Raw genomic sequence first — 23,366 nt, 5'->3', positions numbered from 1 at the left:
ACTCGTAGCTGCCTAAGAGTTCTAAAAATTAGAAATTTAACATTCAGCAAGTGCGTCAGAACCACTTTTCATTTGCTCACTCAACTTAAAGATTCACCACAGTTGAATTACACATATATTTATACTGAGTACATACAGTTGAACATAAATATGAGTTATTAATGAAAAACTACTATGTAAATGGTTACTTAGTTTACACTGACTTGTGTACTGATCTAGTGAGTCACAGAGGCATCCTGCCTGGCACAGCTGACTTGTTTGATCTAGTAAGTTTCTTGACATACTCAGTGAAAAACCGTCTTGACATACTCAGTGAAAAACCGTTTCCCAGAAATTCAAAGTCCCAGCAAGCAGTCACGCCCATCGTCCACTGGAGGCAAAGCTTCTGCTGAATGAGAAGTTGATTTTAGAGCTCTTGTATTTCCCCCAGGCACCAAAAGGCACTACTACTGCAGTACTGTTATCTTCAGTACCAAACTGTATTGCCTGCAAGGTTTGGCAGGAAGGAAGAGAAAAACACAGGAAATCAGAGTCTGTACAAAGAGAAATAATTGTTCCTCTAGAAGGCTATAAATTCATTCAAAATACAGTTACTGGGGCGCCTGGTGGCTCAGTTGGTTACGCATCTGACTTTGGCTCAGGTCATGCTCTCACAGTTCGTGAGTTCAAGCCCTGCATCAGGCTCCATGCTGTCAGTGCAAAGCCTGCTTTGGATCTCTTTACCCCTCCCCTGCTGTTTCTCTCTCTCTGTTAAATTTTTTAAAAATACGGTTACTGGGGCGCCTGGGTGGCTTGGTCGGTTAAGCATCCGACTTCGGCTCAGGTCATGATCTCACGGTCCGTGAGTTCGAGCCCCGCGTCGGGCTCTGTGCTGACCGCTCAGAGCCTGCAGCCTGTTTCAGATTCTGTGTCTCCCTCTCTCTCTGCCCCTCCTCTGTTCATGCTCTGTCTCTCTCTGTCTCAAAAATAAATAAACGTTAAAAAATAAAATAAAATAAATTAAAAAAAAATAAAAATGCGGTTACTAACCCAGATACTTCACAATGGTTTGTGATTCATTCAACATGTATCAAGGTCCACACAGTTTATTAGATTGCACATAGAATAACAGATGATCCCCCCCAAACAACCATATTAACTATATCCCACTGTAGCAATTTTAGCAACAGAAATACCAAAAGGACTAAGGTACAAGATATACAGCTCTTGAAGAAAAATATAAAACATTTAGCACAAAGACTAATACAAGGTAAGAATTCAGTGTTAGCTTTTACCTGGCAATTCTGCTTCTAGGAATTTAGCCTAAAAATTAATACCCCAAGGAAATGGATGTGTATAAGATATAATGACAATAAAGTTTATTATGCTCCCTACAAAATGGAAAAGTGGCATAAACTAAATTTTCTTACAGTAGGAGAATTATAAATCAATTTTAGGGACTAATTCAAACAGGAAATGACATAGTCATTGTAAGAAGTGCTTGGGATTATATTCAACAGCAAATGTATTTTAAAAGAATTCACAGCCTGAGGCCAAAACTGTGAAGGAAAGGGTTGATTAAAAATATCTGATATAAAAAGCATCAAAATATAAAAAAGTTTTACAAACAAATTGAAAGACAAAAAATATATATACTTAACATATAGGAGGTTTTTAGAATAACCATGAAAAAGACAGACATGTCTATAAAAGAATGGAAAACAGCTATCCACAGACAAGAAATACAATGGCTAACAAACCTGTGCAAATGGTTAGTTTCACTAACAAAGAAAAAAGATGCAAACCAAAAACATTAAAATTTGATTTATTTTTACCTATCAAATTGGCAAAAAACTATGACAAGAATTTGGAGAAACAAACTTTATAAACATGCTAGAGAAAAGTGTAAATTGGAATATCATTTCTGGAGGGCAATTTGGCAACCTTAGTAAAAGTTTTAGATGGAGCGCCGGGGTGGCTCGGTCGGTTAAGCATCCGATTCTTGATTTCGACTCAGGTCATGATCTCACGGTTTGTGGGTTCGAGCCCCAAGTCAGGCTCTGCACTGCTGTGGAGTCTGCTTGGGGTTCTTTCTCTCCCCATCTCCATCTTTCCCTGCCCCTCTCCCTCTCAAAATAAATAAATAAACTTAAAAAAAAAAAAGCTTTAGAATACATTGTATTCTTTTTGCCTAGCAATTTTAAGAACTTCACCTGAGAAAATAATACATGAAGGAAGCAGATATGCACAGAGATACAATAAGGTTTATACGGTGCTCCCCCTCCCCCCATAAGATGGAAAAGTGAACATAAACTAAATTTGCTGATTAGGGGAACTAGTAAATGAATTATGGCACACAAATATAGTGGAATACCACGGAGTCATTAAAATATCACTACCTATGTGAATGAGAACACATGTATCTCAAAACAGGTAGGTGAAATTAGGAGAGAAGTGATCATCCATGGAATTGGGCCCATTTCTTTAATCTCATGAACACACATAGTAACCAAGAGAATAATTCATGCTCACCCGTCTATTTTCATGCAAATAAAAGTAAGGTATTTTTAAGTAAGGTTTCATGTCTTAATTACAAATATTAGCACATAAAAGTTTGGGCTAAATATGCCTTCCTGGTTGCAAATGTAAGAATTGGGAAATGTAAAAAATAGCTGTTAAATTAAAGCATATCTCTAATGATTAAGCAATGGCTATAACTTAAAAGAGCTATTGATCCAAACAGAATATTAAACAGCACATGGAAATTTTGCATTTTCTTCATTGGGTATTACTGGATATTCCCAGTTTTAGCTCTAACTGACACACTAACACATAACTTATCCATATACCTTTTTAAATTTCTGTTGTTTTTTTTTTTTCACACACCCATTTTTAAAAACCAGAAGTTGCCTATGCTATAGTGTTCTTATACTGGATATTTATTTGGAACAGTTTAGTTTGGTCCAGTGGTTGAATTCAGAAGCTTAACTGGCTGGGTTTGAAGCCCAGTTCCACAACTTGATGGTTTTGTGATCTTGAATAAGTTACTTAACTTCTCAGCTTCTGTGCCTCAGTTTTCCTCATCTGTGATAAGGGATAATACTAGCTCTAGCCTCAGAAGGTTACTGTGAAGATTGCATGAGTTAAATATGTATGAACAGAAGAGTGTCTGACACATACTGATATTACTATTAACTATTATTATAATTTACTGCTGCTATTACTATCTTTTCCAGATGTGTACAAATCCAAAAAATAAACATAGCACATTCCTTGGCATACTAGTTTTACTTAACTATTTGGGAGAATTGTAAAAAAAATTTAAATTGGAAATATTATGGAGTCAAGTGTAACATTCATTGTAATACTCAGGCTAAAACACGAAATTTCAAAGAAATCTCAAGCCTGTGGCAGCCCCTCCAGGCTGTACCAAGACCTGCATCTGGGTTGTTCTCTCCTCCTCTCCCCCACCACCCACAATTGGGATTTTCTAGCAGAAGTTTTGCTGTGTCACCTGTTCAATCACTGCATGGGCTGCTTCGTTGGGATCATGGCACTGATTGACAAAGTCACAAATCTCTTGACTGTTCACCATGAAGTTAATTCCATCTGTAGTGAGGACCAGGAAGCTGTCATCAGCGTGATGGAGCTGCAATCAGAACCAAATGCATAGACTCAGTCTTTGAATAATCTTCAAAATCCACAAAATTTTTTTTGTTTGCTGAGTGGTCATCTGTGTTTAAAAGCTTCACATTGAAGGGGCGCCTGGATGGCTCAGCTGGTTAAGCATCCGACTCTTGGTTTGGGTGCAGGTCATGATCTCACGCCTGGGGGGCCGTTCAAGCCCCGCATCGCGCTCTGCGCCAACAGCACAGAGTCTGCTTGGGACTCTCTGTCTCCCTCTCTCTCTGTCCCTCCCTTGCTCACGCACTCTTTCTCTGTCCAAAAAATAAACATTTTTTAAAAAAAGCTTCACAGTGAAAATGGAAGGCCTATAATTTGGATGAAATTAGCAACATTTAGCATCAACCACCAGGGACAAACCTAACGTTTACTTAGCATCACCACAAAGGAAGCTAGATAGCCAAATGATGGGAGACAGCACATTGTAATGGTTGGGAGCACTATCTCTGGAGCCAGGCTCCCTGGATTTGAAATCTGCCTCTACTTTTTGGCCGGGCAAACACAGGTAAATTCACCTATGCTCTAGAGTTGTTTTCTCTGTAAAATGGGGTGGGGTAGCTATCCTGAACAGAGCCTGGCACAGAGTAAACCCTATGTAAGTATCTGTTTGACAAAATGAATACAAGTGAACTAACTAGAAGACAAGGAATCATTCAATTAACAATCATTCGTTGCCATTATTGGGAGCCTACACTATACTGTGCTAGGTACTAGCACATGCAGAGAGGGAAGTGTCAGCTCACAACTGGGTGTGTGTTAGGGGAAGTGTAGTGTAATGGAGGCACTGATTAGTAGCATACAAAAGATGTCAGAGAAACAGAGGTGGGGCGATTATTTCGTTTGGTGGAAAAGGGAAGTGAGGGACACATTCCAAGTGGTGGTGACTGGATGATCACGTGTAGGGGAGGAAGGGCAGTAGAGCCATTCTACTGGGTGAATTCCAGTGCAGAGTGAAGCAAAACCAAACCTCACTTCATCGTACAGTAGGCCAGTATCTTATTTTATTTGGAAAGTTCATCTATCCTTTCATAAACTCCTTTTATTTTTTAAATTTTTTTTTTTAATGTTTATTTATTTTTGAGACAGAGAGAGACAGAGCATGAACAGGGGAGGGTCAGAGAGAGGGAGACACAGAATCTGAAATGGGCTCCAGGCTCTGAGCTGTCAGCACAGAGCCCCACGCGGGGCTTGAACTCACAGACTGTGAGATCATGACCTGAGCCGAAGTCGGACACTTAACCGACTGAGCCACCCAGGCGCCCCCATAAACTCCTTTTAAAAGCCATGTTGGGGGGGGGGGGTGGTGCCTGGTGGCTCAGTTGGTTAAGCCTCCGACTTCGGCTCAGGTCATGATCTGGCGGTTCGTGAGATCGGGCCCCACATTGGGTTCTGTGCTGACAGCATGACAATCCTGCTTCAGATTCTGTGTCTCTGTCTCTCTGCCCCTCCCCTGCTCATGCTCTGTCTCTCTCTCTCTCTCAAAAATAAATAAACATTGGGGCGCCTGGGTGGCTCAGTCAGTTAAGCGTCTGACTTCGGTTCAGGTCATGATCTCACGGTTCGTGGGTTCGAGCCCCGCGTCAGGCTCTATGCTGACAGCTCAGAGCCTGGAGCCTGTTTCAGATTCTGTGTCTCCCTCTTTCTCTGACCCTCCCCTGTTCATGCTCTCTCTCTGTCTCAAAAATAAATAAATGTTAAAAATAAATAAATTAAATACATAAATAAATAACATTAAAACAATTAAAAATAAATAAATTAATTAAAATAAATTAAAATAAAACAAAAGTCATGTTGGTCAGGGGGCACCTGGTGGCTCAGTTGATTAAGTGTCTGACTCTTGATTTCAGCTCAGGTCACGATCTCATGGTTTGTGAGATGGAGCCCTAGCTGGGGCTCTGAGCTGACAGCACTGAGCCTGCTTGGGATTCTTTCTCTCCCTCTCTCTCTGCCCCTCCTCCCCACACACACTTGCTCTCTCTCTCTCTCTCTCAAAATAAATGAATAAGTTAAAAAAAAAAAAAAGTCATGTGGCTTCAATTAACAGCCACATGACTGTGGCTTTCTTTCTTTCTAAGAAAGCCTGTAGCTGGGAACAATCCTGCATCCATTCTTTGCATACGTATCAAATGTTTGCAGGTTCTTCGTTACCTTGACCCTCTTTGTTTCTGGTTCTGCTATCACACCGCTGGTTTTAAGATCCAAATCTCCAAGACTCCTTGTCATTGCAAGTCTGCCATTCACATGAGGCTGTCCCAAACTATTCCAAGCCACAAAGCCACCACATTTCTTGATCCTGGTCCAAGAAAAAAAAAGGCTATGACATGATACCCCAGGAATGAAGGCATGGTTAAACTTAAGATGAAATCAGTTTAAAATTCGAGGTTACATTTCTACTTTGAACTATACAAACACGATCTTCACAGAATGATCAGTGGAGATGGTACCTTTCTTTTTCATCTTTTCTTTCTGGAGTATGGTCAATGGTCAGCTTCATGGATTTTCCTTTTCTACACAAAATAGCCCTGCTGTCCCCGACACTGGCTACAACCAGCTCAATACCATCTCTCAACAGGGCTACCGTTGCAGTAGTCCCAGAGGTCAGAAGGGTTGCTGCAAACAGTATTAAAAAGAGGGTAAGTCAGTGACAGTCAAATGATTGGATATGGAATTTTTATTACAAAATAGAACACAGGCATGTTAAACTAACACTGAAATGTATCATTCTAACTTAACTAGAGGTATGCAAATAAAATGCAAATGAACTATGTAAGTAAGAGCATGCAGAGAAAGAAGTATTTAATTCAGTAACAAGGCTCCATGCAAACAGAAAAAGTTGCTAACCTTACTTGGTAAAAAGTGCATCACTGTCTCCAAATGGCCTCTATATAAACTAAAACTGACTTGAACATATAATAATTATGACAGCCTGTGTCTACGTCAGCTGTCAGGATTAAAAGTATTTTAATGAGACTGGTTAATACAGCAGGATGACTTTTAGGTATGAGCCCATTCAGGCAAGCTGACTTTTCTATAATCTATGCACTCAGAAGATTTTCTCTTCCATTTCTTACTCCTATCCCATGAAAGTATTACCGGTTAATAAGCTAAGCAAGAATGCCAAGGGCATACCATCTGCTCTTAAAGTGCTGTCTTTTATATTCTTTCCTTTTACAATGGTTCTAATATTATAAATGTTCACCAAAAAATCCTAAAACAGTTAAAGGTTCACATTCTTTTCTACTTATCTTTGTCCTTCCCACACATGAAACAAAGTTACAGCCATCATTATATTAGGAAAGTATGGGAGGGTGGAGAATGAAGTTCATTCTAGCTTCCCATATGCTTCCTTGGAGTTCATGTTTAATTTTCCCTGACTAAAATCAAAATTAAATGTTACTTGGCCTGAGGTCGTCATTGTTTCCTTCATCCAGTCCAAACTGCATTTTTGCATCTTTCTTTGATTTATTCGAACAGTGTCTGCCCTACTTTCTTTATCATTTGTTACAAATTTTGAAGGTGCATTGAGCCTTGCCAAAAGTGAGAATAAGGGAAAAGTGAAATTAAGGGCTAAAAAGTAAAGCAAACTGGAATAAACTGAAAAAGACAACTTATTTAAAGCAGGTATTATCTTCAATAACATGGTTAATTCTTTAAAGCATCTACATAAAATACTCAGGTGATCATCCAAAGATGTCTTCTACAAAAGTAGGTTTAGGAAAAATGAAGTGCTACTGATTTGACTGAATAAGGCTCAATCTTACCAATTTTTTTTTTCAAAAAGACAATTTAAAAAATTTCATCAGTAATGCATTTTGGAAGGATATATATACTTATATATATATATATATATATTTATTCCAATTGGTATATTAAAATGCCTGCTTTAATCAGAGAAGTAAAATGGAAAAAACATTAATAAACCCTACTTAATCTTTTATATCCATGCTCAATCTACTTTCTCGAGAAATAGCATTTACAGTTGCACTATCTTCCCATTTATCTTTTGATTTTGGAACTGTTGTGCAAGGTAATATCTCTGCAATGCTAAAACATATTACATATTTGTCACCGTATAACGTAAATGTCTTAGCATAAGTATCAGTGATGTTTACATTATAAAAGTTAACTTTTGAGTTTCCCAAAACATTATGTGATGGAATCTTCACAGTTTCACTACTGTGATTTTTTTCCAATGATGGGAAGAGCCAGGAAGAGAACACAGGCATTTACTTAGATGCTACCTGTCCAGGGAACTTAGTATTCCTCTCCTTTGTCTAAATGGTCAGCAGCAGCTGTTTTAAAAAGTGGTTTTTAATTAGTTACATCAAAAGAGTTAAAATTTCATAAATAAAAACTTCCAAGTTTAGCTGTTTAGGATTCTATTGTAATTCATGGCTCTGCCCCCTAGGAATTTAAAAGAGCTTGATTTTAAGGGCACCTGGGTGGCTCAGTTGATTGAGCATGCTCAGGTCACGATCTCACAGCTCGTGAGTTCGAGCCCTACATCGGGCTGTCTGCTGTCCGCACGGAGCCACCTTCAGATCCTCTGTCCCCCTCTCTTTCCGTCCCTCCACAGCTCTCTCTCTCTCTCTCTCTCACACACACACAAATAAAAGACCTTGAGTTTTTACCATCCCATCTTTACAGTTCCAAAATCCCAGATTTATGGGAAAGTTTTCAAAACTGACTGTTGATTCTGGCTTGCTAAGCATCTAAGAAGTAAATATTAAATAAGCATTTATTTCATTTAACATTTAACATGGAAGTAAAAAGTCTCACTTTTGCCCTAACAACAGAACTATGAAACTAAGACATCTGTCAATAAGGTCTTAACACTCACTGGACATTTCCTACTGCAAGTCATCTCAACTAATGGGACAGAGAGGATGTGGGAACCTTCCAGTAGTCCAGGCTAGGAACCGCTGGACTCCTTCACCTGGGACAAAATTAAGCAGATCTCTCTTTCCACTGAAGCCCAGCATATAGTGTCCACGGGCTCCAGGTCTAGAGCTGCTGACCGGGCACAGTTCTCTGCCACAAATAACACGCACAGAGGCAAATAGGAAATTCACCCAGGAATTGTGCTCAAACATTACAAACCTGCAACACAGGGGAGGACAGAGAAAGAGCTGCAAAATAAGGGCAAGGGTTTTTATTTTGGTAGAAATTTCACTAGCAAATTATATAATATTCCAGGAGATGCCAAATCAGCGATTCCAAGACTCAGTTTGCCTAAATTGATGGTATTTTGTAGTTGAGTCTATTTTTTCATCAGAGTAAAACTTCTCAGTTTTACAGCTTCCCAAGGCAGGAAAAACTATATACAAACACATGTATGCAAAACACATATGTTGTATAACACAGTCACACATCTATATACTGATTCTCTCTCTCTCTCTCTCTCACACACACACACGCGCGCACATGCACACACACACACACACACACTTCAACAGTCCTGAAAAGTAAATCAGTACCTTTACTGAGTTGAAAAAAAAAAACAAAAAAAAAAACACCTGTCAATTTGTTTTGTGCTAATATCAGAACGGTCCCAATAACTAACAGGAAAATTCATGGGAATAGCAGTGAATAATTTGTATCTGACAATTTAGAGAGGATGTGAACTACAGTATACCACCAAATTAACTGGGATTTAAATTTGTATCAGGAAGGAATCAAAGCACCTCCTATACCAAGATACAAGAAGTACCATATTTGTTAATGAGGCTTGATGCATTGTTTTGGAATAGAATGATTAATTAAAATTCATTGTTTAAATATAGGCTAGTAACGCTCTTGAGTGCTAATGCATGTTTATAAGTTTATGAATTCATAAAATGGGTATTTCTGCAGCTCTCTCTTTTCCCCGGTGTTGCAGGTCGACATATCAAAAGAAAAATGATCAAGATTTTGAATGGCAACATAAGAGTAAAAGCTGTACTTTTCAAAGTATAACCCCCCTGGCAATTACTGTTTACTGTGTAAACAATTATCTGTATAAACCAATACACTTTCAATATTTATTAAACATGGGTGTTCTGGACATGTATGACTCACGAACACCAAAATCAAAGTAATGAGCTGAAGCAGTAACAGCACAGTAAGTATCTCTTCCACATTGTCCCTATTGTTTTTCCTTTTGGCTGCCCTCAGTGTGAGAAGGGTAGTCAAAAAACCACCTTTCTAACACCGGTTATTTTGTAGAGATCAGATAATGTGAAGAGCATGGAAGTTTCCAGTGGAACTCATGATGCTATCACCAACATCTCACACTCTGAAATCAGAGCAAGACTTCTCTTTCTGATTCATTTGTCTCTTGGGGAGCTTTGCGGCTTTCAAACCTTATGCAATCTAGAAACCCTTGGAAGAGTTTATAGGACATACAATATATAATCTTAGTTTTCTACCATCCCATTTGTTTTAAGTGATAGTTTGTTCATAAACAATAGAGTAATGGGATGTCATTTGAATTTACTGCCTGGTTTCATTAATTGTAATAATATATATAACTGGCATGAATTACAAAACATTTAAAGACGATGATGAAATTAGCTTCATAAATAAGGGTGATTTCAAAATGTGTCAACAACAAATCAATAAAAAGAGCCAGCAATTTTGTAAGGTCAAGATTCTTGCAGTTTCTTCATAGGTGGCACTCTGATTTTATTCTCCTCAAACCACCCCACTTTAAACTGAAATAGTAACTATTTTTTTTTAATTTTTTTTAATGTTTATTATTTTTGAGATAGAGACAGAGACCAAGGAGGGAAGGGGCAGAGAGAGAGGGAGACACAGAATCAGAAGCAGGCTCCAGGTTCTGAGCTGTCAGCACAGAACCGGATGCAGGGCTCGAACTCGCAGACTGCAAGATCATGACCTGAGCCGTAGTCAGGCGCCCAACCGACTGAGCCACCCAGGCGCCCCGAAATAGTAACTATTTTAAATGCTAATGGGATAATTGGAAGCACTTTATGCAGATGTGACAGCTTTGGACCAAAGTCTTGAAAAGAGAAAAATGTTTTACGTTCACTTTCTTTTACTACCCCTCAAGAACGGTAATATAGTACAATTGAGGGGTACATCTCCCATTTATACCCCCAAATTCCACCATTAGTGATTCATTCCTAGGTTTTAACCTATTTTCAGGCTCCCCCTACTTAAAATTCAAATCCACACAGGAGTGATAATTCATTAAAACATATATATTATATTAATAATTTGGTTAAATCGGCTCCAGGATAATCAAAGAATAAATTATAATAACTTTGGTGAGTGGGGTGCCTGAATGGCTCAGTTGCTTAAGCATCTGACTTGGGCTCAGGTCACGATCTCGTGGTTGGTGACTTCAAGACCTGCATTGGGCTCTGTGCTGACAGGTCAGAGACTGGAGCCTGCTTGTGATTCTCTATCTCCCTCTCTCTCTGCCCCTTCCCCTCACACTCTGTCTTTGTCAAAAAAAAAAAAGAAAAGAAAAAAGAATAAACATTAAAAAATACTTTAAAACATAACTTTGGTGAGAAAGAGCAGGCATGAAGATCAGTTCAGTCCAAATAATCATTGAGTGCCTTCCAGATTCTGTACAGGGTGTTTGTTGAGCACTGGAGATTCAAAATGAGTAAGCCATGGTCCCTACCTTTAAGCTGCTCACAGGAAGGGCTCAAGGACAGGAAATGGGACTGATGCTGATAGAAAAGGTAAAAGCAACTGGAGGGGGCAAACTGCACTTACTTCACCATTTTATTTAACTAGCCCTGGGTCCTAATATAACTTTGCTAAAAGGAATATTATCCACTCTTATAATACTGGTACCGCTTCAGTTCTTACTAAAAACCAAAACTAAAGTGTTTTAAAGTTAAAGAATAACTTTGAAATCTGAAACGAGGTATGTTCTTTTAATACACAAATTGAAAAGTTAAACAACTTACAGCGTTCTGTCTTTCAGTGGTTTTAACATATTTGATAAAACGGGCCCCAAATATCAAAAGGCAATTTTTAGCAAGGTTGAAAGCCTTGACAACTTACTACGAATAAATCTCAAAGTTGTTTTCAAAATACTTATTTAAACACACACACACACACACACACACACACACACACACACACACCAAGTGATCTATAGGAATACATATAAAACGAGATTTAAGAACAGCAATGTCACAGTAGACCCCTTTCTTTTAGCAGCACACTAGGTATCATTCTGTTGTGCCCCATTATACTTGCAAACAAATAAATGGCTATTAAACAAAAGTAAATTTTAAAATATCTTATGAAAGGTCTGAGATCATTAACTCAAAGCATAGGATGGATGAACTCAGTTAAATAAATACAGTTTAAATTTCTTATTCAAAATTAATTATATTTTTATGATTAATTTCTTTGCACAACTGTTTATGAGTAAGGCACCTTTAGAAAGTTTCTTTTAAGGTAGGCAAGTTAAACAAATTCTTTCCCTAAGTACAAAATGCTCTTTAATTATATTTATTATTTAATAAATGAGAGGGCTCCTCTCATCTTTTGCGCCGAATCTATCAGTTTTAAGCATCTTTGTCAATTAGATCCTTTATAGAAGGGCTGACTGCACCCATAAAGGGTTAATGTTTTGACTGTGGGCCACATTCCCATGATAAACTTGTCTGCCTCTGAAAACCTTGCCCAGCAGGCTACCTGTTTACAGAACAGCCAGGATACCCACTTGGACTACAGCCAGCAAACATTGTGGTATGAGATACAGCCAACCTGGTAATGGATGAAACAAAGGCACACCAATATTCAGAGTTATAAAGATAAAACTATAACTGTTTTACTGTTCTCTTACACGTTGTTATCCGTCAGGGACAAGAGCTAAATCTTCTACCTAAAATGTACCTTCTCTCAACCTCTCTTTTCAAAAGTAAGGAGCCAGCTGGAAGGGAAAAAGTCCAAAGGCATGAAGAGAAAATGGGCCAAGTCAATCTATCAATGAGAAAATAAATCCCTGAACAAAGAGAGTGCAATCTAATGCTTTTCCAAGAAGTACGATGATGGTAAGGTTCTCAAAAAAGGGCAGGAAAAATCTCGTAAGATGGCAAATAGAGCCATCTTAGTCATCTTCTGTACGCTTTATCAATAAACATGCCCATGAGAGAGGCCACTGTGGGTGCCAGGAAAATCCCAGCCCTCACTCTGCAACTGGCCTTATCTGCAATTTGAGGAGAATTTCCATCCCTATGCTCTCTCACTGAAAATTGTGAAATGTTATTCTGTGATGCTTTGACTTCCTTTAAATAAAAAGATGAACCAAACACTGATTAATATTGCATGATTCACTTTCAAATCAGTTATGAGGTCTGTATGTGTACATTTACATGATCACTGCAGAAGTTTTCAAGATTATCTTTATGAGCAAAAGATTTTAGGGCCAGCTAACTAGAAAACACTAGCTACATTTTTCTGAATGCTTTTGATAAATTTAGTCAAAATCAGAAACATTTTACTTTCCAAATTTAAGGATAGCACACAAACTTTTAAATTGAGCTGACATGCCCTTGTGTTTAACAAATAAAAACAAAAATATCACTATTTACCACAAAGCTGCAAGAGCAGGCTTTTTCAGAAGTGGGAGAGGGGCACCTGGGTGGCTCAGTTAGCTAAGCATCTGACTTTGGCTCAGGTCATAGTCTTGCAGTGTGAGTTCGAGCCCTGTGTCCAGCTTTGTGCTGACAGCTCAGAACCTGAAGCCTGCTTCAGATTCTGTGTCTCCTCTCTCTCTGCCCCTCCCTGCTCATGTTCTGTTTCTCTCTCTCTCTCTCTCAAAAAATGAATAAGCATTAAAATAAAAAAGTGGGAGAACACAGATCTTTCTTCTAATTAAAGAAAGTAGTGCATATTAGCCATTGTCTTTTCTTATTTAGGACCAGTTAGTAATTTTTTCTTATCTTCTACCTGGCTAAACAAGACTACCCAATAGTGTATTTCAGTACTTGCTCATCAGATTCATCTAAAAAAACAAAAACAGTAAACCTTCTCATAGTATGGACCTTTTATCCATAAAAAGAGCAAATTTTAAAAATCTTAAATCTCTTTAAAATTTAAATTCAATATCAGAACCATTTTAGAGCTTCAATTTTTCAAAATGTGTCCAATATACTTGATTTAAAAGTGAGGTGCTAACATAACCTTGGATTCCAAACAACATTTAAATTTATCACTTATATAAAATCACTTTCAACATAAGCATCCTTACAAATAAATTTACATTAAAATTCCCACCCCTAAAGGGCTTAAGTTGTTTCCTCTGTACTAGACATTCCCCAGGCCCCTACAGAATGTGATTGTTTTACTTACCATCAGCAGACAGGTGGGCATGCCTTGCAAAGGCTTTATCTATTTCTAGAAAAGCCAAGGTCAACACAGTTTCCAAGTTCTTCTCCTTAGGAAGCAAATCCCTTGGTGGGGAGAAAAAAAGAGTCCCAAAGAATCATTTTTTAATAAGTTTCTCTTCTTCCTCTAGCTAGCTGGCTAGCTATTATTCCATATAAGGGACCTTCATGGTTCACCTTTCAGATGGACTCTTAAAATCCACAGATTAACAAATCAAATTAGGAAATAACTAAGCACAGACATAAGCCTTTAAGAACGGTAAAATATAAGTCCAAGTCTTAATCCTTAAAAGATTAATCTAATCCTCTCTATCTACAACCCTGAGAGGTCAAGAGTTCTTTCATATTAAATTAAGCCACGGAGTTCAACATACGAATAAATCAACTGATGAGCAGCATGAATAACTAAACACAGAAAGACAAGAAATAGTCACATGTTCCCCCCTTTTAATTCAAGCAGTAGTGTGATCCCCTAAAATACATTAATAATAACTGCAATAAATAAACTATTTAAAGACCTCCAAAACAGCCTCGTTAAATGCATTTTCCTCATACTAATGCTAATCATTTAAAGCTATTCTTAACAAATATTCAAAGCTATTCATACCATTTGCAAGAATAATTACCATTTATTGAAGTACTATATGCCATGCACTGGTAGGAGTTAAGTGCTTCTCATGGCACATGAGATCATGTACTTTATGCTAACTCACTTGAAATGATCACAAATCAAGGGCTGTTGATTCTGGTCAACGGCCTCACCAGAGGAGTTATTAAAACATACATTGCCTAGGGGCACCTGGGGGGCTCAGTCAGTTAAGCATCTGACTTCAGCTCAGGTCATGATCTCAGGGTCCATGAGTTCAAGTCCCCCATTGGGCTCTCTGCTGTCAGTGTGGAGGCTGCCTCTGATCCCCTGTCCCCCTCTCTTTGGGCCTCTCTCTCTCTCAAAAATAAATAAACTTTAAAAAAAGAAACATACACTGCCGAAATGGTAATAGCCATCAACCATCAGTAATAAGTGGCATGCTTAAGCTACTGTTTGTTCTTAAAACAACACAATGGAACCACTCAACTAACTAGGTTAACAGTGAATGCTTCAGCCAAAAGCTTAAAGTTTAAACATGAAGTACAAAGCAAACTGCAAAGTGAAGAATTGAGTCACTGTACGTACATGATGCATTTCTCCATGTGGGTGTGACAGAAATCAGCGGCGGCAGGTCCTCCGTGGCCATCGTACACGGCAAAGTACAGGACCTCATCGGTCAGCTGAGCGCTGTCAAACCGGTCTTCGTTCTCTTTCCGCCTGCCAATATGCGAGGCGCAGCCTACATTTTCCAAGCTGATTTTGGGAATCGGCTTGCCATACTTAATGCTGGGCGGCAGCAGAATCGGCTCATCAATGCGGTTATCCCAGATCCCAAAATTGTCCCAGGTGGCTGGACGCCCACTGCCATCTGGGTCAAACCGCGAACACCTAGGCTCTGAAGTGGAGCTGTGGCACGTGGGCGTCACCCGCCGGTCGTCCTGCAGAAGGCGGGAGCTCAGCAGCACTCTCCTCCTCACGTGGTTCCCGCCACTTCTGACCAAAGTAATTAAGGCAGCTGTTGACATAACTCAACTCCAGAGGACTCGGGAATGAGGGAAAGGTCGGTAGAACAATAATGGAATGTCTTCAAGAAAAATGATGCGACTGAGGACACAGAGAGAGAGAGAGAGAGAGATGCAATAGAGAGACAGAGACTCCATCAGTAACTTCATATATAACTGATATATCATTGGATATTACCAACATGTAAGGCCATAAAGAATATGGCACCTAACAGCCTGCTCCTAAGAATAGCAGATCGAAAACGAACTGATTTGCCTACCCCTTTCACAGTGTTTAAATTCTATTAAAATGTGCCAATGTATATATATCATATAGAACGCGTTTCTCAAACTTTAACCCACAGTCACCTGGGGAACTTGTTCAAATGCAGGTTCTGGGGGTGCCTGGGTGGCTCAGTCAGTTACCAGTCCGACTCTTGACTTTGGCTCCGGCAGTGATCTCACCTTTTTGGGTGTTTGAGCCCCACATAGGGCTCTGTACTGACCGCATGGAGCCTGCTCGGGATTCTCTCTTTCTCCCTCTCTCTCTCTCTGCCCCTCCCCCACTTGTGCACAGCTGCACACAAATATATAAACTTTAAAAAAATAAATAAAATGCAGATTCTGATTTAGTCTGTCCAGGGCGGAGCCTGAGATGCTGCATTTCAAGACACTAAACTTTTGACCCAGCAGGCCCATACTTTGAGTAGCAACAATATAGAACACGGTGTGAGTGAATAGTCTTCCTTCATTAACTCCATTGCTCTGAAGAAAAGGTAGGGGCAAATGTCAACAACAACAAAGTCTCTTAAGGGGGAAAGAAATAAGAAAAGTAACTGGTTAATAGAATAGTTATGACAGCTCTGTACTCAGAGTGCCCAAGTTTTAACAAAGACACAATTTAGGATCTAAATTCCATTTTCTTTGAAGATCTGTCAACTTACTAAATTTCACATACTTTATTACTATGGTTAATGTAGAATGGTTCATGCAAACACTCCTAGAGACTCCAGGATAAGCCATTTCTGATGTGTGTGATCGCTGGGACTGAAGGGAACCACATTTGTGACTTAAAAGCAACTGATTTATGCATTTACACTACAGCTGCAGGTTTCCTCTCTACAAGCCCAGCAGCCCAGCCCTTCCAAGTACCGCCTGCTGACTGCTGCAGCAGGAGACAGCACCTGACACTAGACTATGTTTCTTTGAAATTATTACTCTGCACCCCATTTCTGGACTCTGTCCCAAAGTTGAATCCAAAGGCCTCCCCTGGGTGTTGTCAGGGGGAATTCCTATACTCCTGAAGGAAGGGCAGTGTTTCTGGCAGTTTTCCATACAAATAAGGTCCTAAGTAAGAATTCAACTCCACAGTACTTTGTTCTGTTCCTTTATGTATTAGAAACCAACTTGAAAAGATTTTATAATGCTGGTGCAGGGTATACAGGTATTATATTATTCTCAGTTGTATGTTTGAATTCTCTCACAATAAAAAATGAACTTGAAAAACTATATCTCAGCAAAAGCACAAACAAAAACACACACACAAAGCCCAAGTTGAGTGAACCCATAAGTAAATGCATTAGAGATTTCAAACAATCATTTTCAAATACATTTTTGGAAATCAGTCTAGCTCTGTATCAGAACAGCCATTACTCCTTTCATTAAATAAAACAGTAGAAGGAAAGGATCAGTTTCCAAAAAGCGCCCTTGATATCTAGGGCCCAGTGAACAATATATGAGCCCTGCCTCCACAGAATTTAGAATAAAAATGGCCTCCCAAAGAATTAATGTATCGTGAAAGACTTAGGAGACCATTCCTTCTTGGCCTTTTAGTTAATATCTTTTAGTATAAAAGACCAAAACTCACTTTTTTATGACAATATTAGGGGTGGAATAGACATAGTATCTCTGGTTATTAAGTATCAAAGAGAAACAACACATTATATTACCCAAAAAAAAGTGTTTATAAAGATAATGACTTGTGAAGAAATTTCAGGCTGTATTACAATCTACACTAGAGAACTAAGTACTGATTATTGATAGAGATAATTCACAGAGCAGCTTTATACCATATAGAAAAAAATAAAACTTTTAAAAAATAAACTTTTAAAATAAAAATTTTAATAAAAATTTATTAGAAACCATTCACATTTGAAGAGTGCACCAGAAATTAGTGAAGTACTATTCTTTTTCCTTTCAAACTGAGGTATAACTGACAACACAGCATTATATTAGTTCCAGGTGCACAATATAATGAGTCTATTTTGTATAAGCAAAGTACTATTCTTTTGGCTTCAATCTGAAATCATGCATGCCATATTCGGCCTTGGGCTATTTTGTAGTTGTTCACCTACTTTAAACAAGAGTTCTAGATTTAAAAACAAATACTGAATAAATTTTTTTACTTTTCTAGGTTGCTCTTGTCTTTCTTCTCTCTCTCTCTCTCCCTCTCTCCTCCAAAACTCAAAAAATAAAACAGAGCTGCATTTTAGCAGGAAACAAATATCAACTAGAAACACTTAAGAGTGAAGTAAAATGCAAGTTGGGCAGTTTCTTTAAGCCTGCATGGACTAAAGTCAATCATCAACCTGGCCTCCTTCCTCATTTATTCTTTGCACAATCATCTCAGAAAGTAAGCAGAATAGTCATAAGAAAACATTTATTTTATAAGGAATACTATTAGCAGAGATGACATGTGAACCAGATATATAGCTGGTTTACAAAACTAGGTCAGCACCACTTATGCAAGCAGGTGACATTGCATATTTCCAATGCAATAGAACTATATCATTTAATCTCTATATTCCTTGGGAAACAATTCAAAGAAGACCTGTGTTCCCAAGCTAAATAACAACTTTGAATTAAACCAGCACATCAGGAAAAGTTTCCTCCAGAAATTCAAAAAGTAATCAGCCATTAGCTGCCCCCAGTTCTCCAGATGCCCATGGAAATGACTACACCTTGACTAGTAGACAAAAGAGTATAATTTATGATGTGAAAAAAAAAAAAACCCAAAGTCTGCAAAAAAAAAAAAAAAAAAAGGCATGAGTGTTCTTCATAACAAAAAGAATGGAGAACTGACAAACACCTAAGAGATATTTTTATTATTTGTCAGCTCAGCAATTATAAATTCGCATGCATTTATCATTCTGCAAACTAAAAAAGTTATTCAGGAATCCTTTATGTCAATCTCTCAGTCAGAAGTCAGGACTAGCTTATATTTTTATAAACCATTTTAACATTCATATTCAAGCTTTGAAAGTAAAAATCATCCAAAAGAGGCAAAGGGCAGAAATAATTCTGCTTGAAAGCCATCTAAAGACAAAAATGTCAGAGCAAAAGTTAAAGAGCACAAGAACACATTACCCACACACCATATTCTACTAGCAAAACTAAAATGTAAAAACTATGCTAAGCAAGAAAATAAAGAACTTGATTGGAATTCTAGTGACAGAACAGGTTATACATATCAGCAACCTGAACTATATTGATAGCCATATACCAAAAGGAAAAAGAAAATGGATAATCCTCCTTCTAGACCAAACTTTGCCATAATTCCTTCTTATTTCCCAATCAAAACAAAAATGCATGACCCACAGATTTACTTTAATCACATAAATTTTTTTAAGAGTGTGAGTATGCACACACACAGAAACCCAATATAGTCTACATATTGTCAATAAAGAAATGCCAAAAACGTTTTCTGTTTTCATCATTTTCACATTGATTTTTGTGACCCAGACTTCTCCATCTTCCTCTTTAATGCTTTAATGGCTTAATCTGATACTTTAAAGTCCTGACATAGGGGGCGACTGGGTGGCTCAATCAGTTAAGCATCCAATTTTGGCTCAGGTCATTATCTCCCAGTTCATGGGTTTGAACCCCACGTTGGGCTCTGTGCTGACAGCTCAGAGCCTGGAGCCTGCTTCAGATTCTGTGTCTTCTTCTCTCACTGCCCCTCCCCTGCTCACACTTTGTCTCTCTCATTGAATAAACATTAAAAAAAAATTTTTTTTAAGTCCTGACATAGAACTCTTTGCCCAGTGAAAAATGTTGGCACTTGGTTTAACAATTCTCACTAGCAGGAGGGATTCTCAGCAAAGAGGGTTAAGTTGGAAATTTGCCGTGAGACCATGAGAGTAGACAGAGATACTGCATGAGCACACTGCTAAAAACCCACACCCTGAGAGTAGGAAATCTCAGGTGAAATGCATCAGGAAGGAAAAAAAAAATGCATTTGGTTTGTAGTAAACTTTTGAAGTACATACTTGATTTAAAGATAAAAGGTGGTGAAGAAAAGCCACATATACAGCTATAAAATTGCTATGCCAATTGTACATTTTCATCTCACTCCCACTTTATTATCCCTCAATGGTTTAAACACCTCAGAGCTGTCCAAATTTATTTTTGGAAAAAGAGAGGCATTCACTATCTCTGGCAGGAGGGTGCATTTGGGAGTTTAAACAGTTTAAACAGTTTAAACTGTTGACTGCTGAAAGCAGGTCAAAAGGGCAATTTATGGTTGTAGCTTTAAGCACATGACAAAATTATTCAGGTGTTCTGAGGTTCAGTTTACAGAAAGGTGTTTAGATCTATCCCTCCAGCAAAAATATTTTAGAAAGTATTCATATTTGTCCATTATAAAGCAGCATGCAGGTATCTTTACATCAGTAACTTCCACAAATGAAACACAAGGTAATTTTAGCATTCTCAAAGCCAATATTTCTTTTGTCTACTTTTTTAAAGACAACCACTGCCACCCAATACATTCAAATGGTATGGAAACTTCCAGAAAGTATTTCAGGAAATGTGGACTCCAATACCTTCTTTATCAGTACTCTGCTAGGAGAAAGGAAAAGAAACTGTAATAGTCTATATGAGGGAAACAACAACAACAAAAAACCCCAAAGGATTCCCCTTAGGTTTGATGTGAACGTGTTTGGATGTGTGAATAGAGGAAAGAACGTGGGAGTAGTGAAAAGTATTCAATGTTCTAATTCCATATATCTTTTAAAACATCTTAGTTAATGTGGATACAACTCACAGACCACATTCCAAACCTGTACCTTTACACTTCATTTAAGAATTTTCCTTTATATTCTATACTACGTCAACAGCACCTCTCCTCTCGTCCTTCCTCTTCTTTAAGATTCCAGTCAAGGGAGGTGCCTGTGTTGATCGTCAATAGAAAGTGACTAAGGTTGCAAGAAAAAAAATTAGTACTCACTACTCAAAAATTATAACTGTTTTATTACCCAGTGGTGCATCTGTTCTTCTCCTCTAATACCACGACACCACTACTCTTTTTTCAAGGTCATTATAATTTGTCACTTTAGTCACTCCTGAAACCTACGACAATCTCATTCCTCCTCCGCACTGGAGGAGGATGGGTGCAAAGGGCTGAAGAGGCCTTGCTGCTCATTTTCAGTCTGAAGCTCAGAAAAGCCGGTGGAGCTTTAGAGACTCCAAATTCCCCGTCTATTTTCACCGGAGTCTGGTCTTTGTCGCCTATGAAATCTCTAATCTACAATAAAGCGGCTGCTAAAAAAGACACCACCAGCCACAAGGCCTCTCCTGGCAAAGCAAAACCCACATCCTCAGATCGACAGCAACCAGTTGTCTACATCCTGCTCTATTCTGGTCTCCTGAAACGCTCACCCTTGGACAGTTCAGAATTCTGGGCTCGCCAGTAGCCAGTGTGATACACCTCAGGAAGCACACCCTCCCGCCCGCGCAGCTTTGCAGATGGTTGCGTTCACCCCAGCACCTTCCGCCGCCCGGTCTCCGCCTCCCAATCACCCTCGCCCCGCACAGATCCTGGATGTCTCCACGTCTCCCTCACCCCAGCAGCATGTGCGGCGACGATGCGGGGCTGACCCCTGCAGCATCCTAGAATCCGGGTTCGAGCAGGGTGACTGGGAGCTTAGCTACAGGGAAACGCGAACGCGCAGCCTCCGCCCTTTCCACCATCCAGTCCATGGTCTCTCCTTCCTCCCAACCTTGTCCCACTCCACTCGCTTGGGTGGCGCCTGCAGCTTGCAGTCAAGTTCAAGGCCGAGCGCGGGTTTCTTAGCAGGAAACGCCTGCTGCCCGCCGTGAAGCCCGGGTGGGCCCAGCCGGGACATGCTATTCATGACCTCCAAAGGGAAGAACGTGGTGCACAGAGAACCCAGACACTGCTTGTCAGACTGGGGGATTTAAATGTACATTTCCCCTCCCCTCCCTGACGAACCCTTCGTTTACTCTCCATTCCACGGACCGGGAGCGGTGGGATGTGACCCTGCCCATAAATAATATCATAAACTGTTAGAAATAAATGAAGTGCACTCTCTAGGCTCTTACCTCGCGATGGCAATGTCCCTGGAAATTTTCTAATTAGTTAACGGAGGGCGGGGAAGGGGCTTTCCTGGTAGGAAAATAAGATTGCCTTCCCCGATGTTTCTGATTTCTGGAGCAAGCAGCTAGAACAGCCACTGGCCCTCCTGCTGGAAAATCTCGAGAATTTTTCTCCTGCAGGGAGCCAGATGGAGAGGGGGAAGTCTGTTCTCGCTGACTGACGGCAAGCTCTGGCCAATCCGCGTTCGGAGAGGCGGTTCGCCGGCCACGGCCCTTGATCTCAACCAATCATAGATTCCAACGGGAACGAGCCTCTCCGCAACTACAATTTGGTTTGGCTGACTTTTAGCAGCGCTCGGTTGAGCGACGTCGACTTGGGCCAGTAGGGCTCGCACTGACATCCCGCCCTCCCGAAGGCCTTGACACTCGGGCCAATGAGGGGGCGCCTGGGCGTTGGGTGGGATCCGGAGATGGGTAAGTCCGCCAGCTGGTCGAGGAGGGGTGCGTGTCTCTTGTGGCAAGGCAGCGGTAGTTGTGACAACTGGAAACCGAGAACGAATGCCAACAGTTTGTCTGGGCAAGGAGGCTTGAAAGGCATCTGGTTATACTGCTATTCTTTGGAAAACTCACAGAGCAATGTTCTTCATGACTGAACAGGCGTCTTGTGATCCCTTGGGAATGTCGATTCATTCATTTGACAAGTATTTCCATGTTTATGGAGGACCTTTTGTTTGCCAAGCACTGTGCTAGGCATTGGCGCTACAATCCTGACACAAGTAGACATGATTTCTGCCTTCACAGAATTTACAGTCTAATGAGGAAAAGGAAAAACAACAACAACAACAGGTAAACAAGCAAATAAAACAATAATCACGTCAAGGACGGAAATAGAAAAGTGTGGATATAGAGAATAAATACGAGGTTGATATTAGATAGGGTTGTTATAGGAGAACTTTATAAGAAGCCATCTAAACAGAGACTTGAAGGGTGAGAAGGAAATCAATCAACCAAGGAATCTGAAAAGTGATGATTGTTCTGGGCAGAGAAGAGAGCAGCACAAAGATGTGAGGTCCTACAGTTTGACGTTTTGGAAGAACAGAAAGAAGGCCAGTGTGGCTCTAGGAAGAGGGAGGGGGAGAGCAGCATGACATGAGTTGGGTGATATAGCCAGAGGCCGGACCATGCACCTTAGAGTTGTCATTACATTTTCAATTTACTGGGATTCTATTGAGGCCTTTTAAGCAGGAAGTAAAAGGATCTAGTTTAGACTTTACATCACTTTCCTTAATGTGTAGAGAACAAGCAGAATAGGCTATTGGGGAAACTGTTTAGGAGACCGTTTCAGATGAGATTCATCTGGCTTACACTATGGTGATATCACTGAAGGTAGAGAAAAGCAGAGAGATCGGAGATTTCAAA

The 23,366-nt window shown here is 39.5% G+C and overlaps 1 protein-coding gene and 1 pseudogene across 1 annotated transcript; one reads left to right on the top strand and one right to left on the bottom strand.

Annotated features, from left to right (window-relative positions):
• Positions 1-301: 301 nt before the first annotated feature.
• On the bottom strand, positions 302-22,144 carry PPM1K (protein phosphatase, Mg2+/Mn2+ dependent 1K). The gene is made up of 7 exons (XM_019464696.2): positions 21,954-22,144; positions 15,196-15,714; positions 13,987-14,087; positions 6,108-6,273; positions 5,812-5,956; positions 3,494-3,628; positions 302-486 (listed from the first exon to the last, which is right to left on the bottom strand). Exons 2-7 carry the CDS (start codon positions 15,633-15,635, stop codon positions 355-357), a joined length of 1,119 nt encoding a protein of 372 aa, XP_019320241.2. The 5' UTR covers positions 15,636-15,714; positions 21,954-22,144; the 3' UTR covers positions 302-354.
• Positions 22,145-22,418: 274 nt separating this feature from the next.
• Positions 22,419-23,366, top strand: part of LOC109276112 (60S ribosomal protein L27a-like) — a 61,347-nt pseudogene continuing 60,399 nt past the window's right edge.

This window comes from Panthera pardus, unplaced genomic scaffold (assembly GCF_024362965.1).
Source record: "Panthera pardus isolate Hobbes unplaced genomic scaffold, ASM2436296v1 HiC_scaffold_13, whole genome shotgun sequence".
Lineage (NCBI taxonomy): Eukaryota > Metazoa > Chordata > Mammalia > Carnivora > Felidae > Panthera > Panthera pardus.
This window is presented reverse-complemented; position numbering and strand designations above follow the sequence as displayed.

Excerpts from the sequence above, each read along its gene's own strand:
- PPM1K (XM_019464696.2), bottom strand. The coding sequence starts at position 15,635 with ATGTCAACAGCTGCCTTAATTACTTTGGTCAGAAGTGGCGGGAACCAC. Across the intron at positions 5,957-6,107 it reads AGAAAAGATGAAAAAGAAAG|GATCAAGAAATGTGGTGGCT; the intron begins GTACCATCTCCA and ends TTCTTGGACCAG. Across the intron at positions 487-3,493 it reads CCCATGCAGTGATTGAACAG|GCAATACAGTTTGGTACTGA; the intron begins GTGACACAGCAA and ends CAAACCTTGCAG.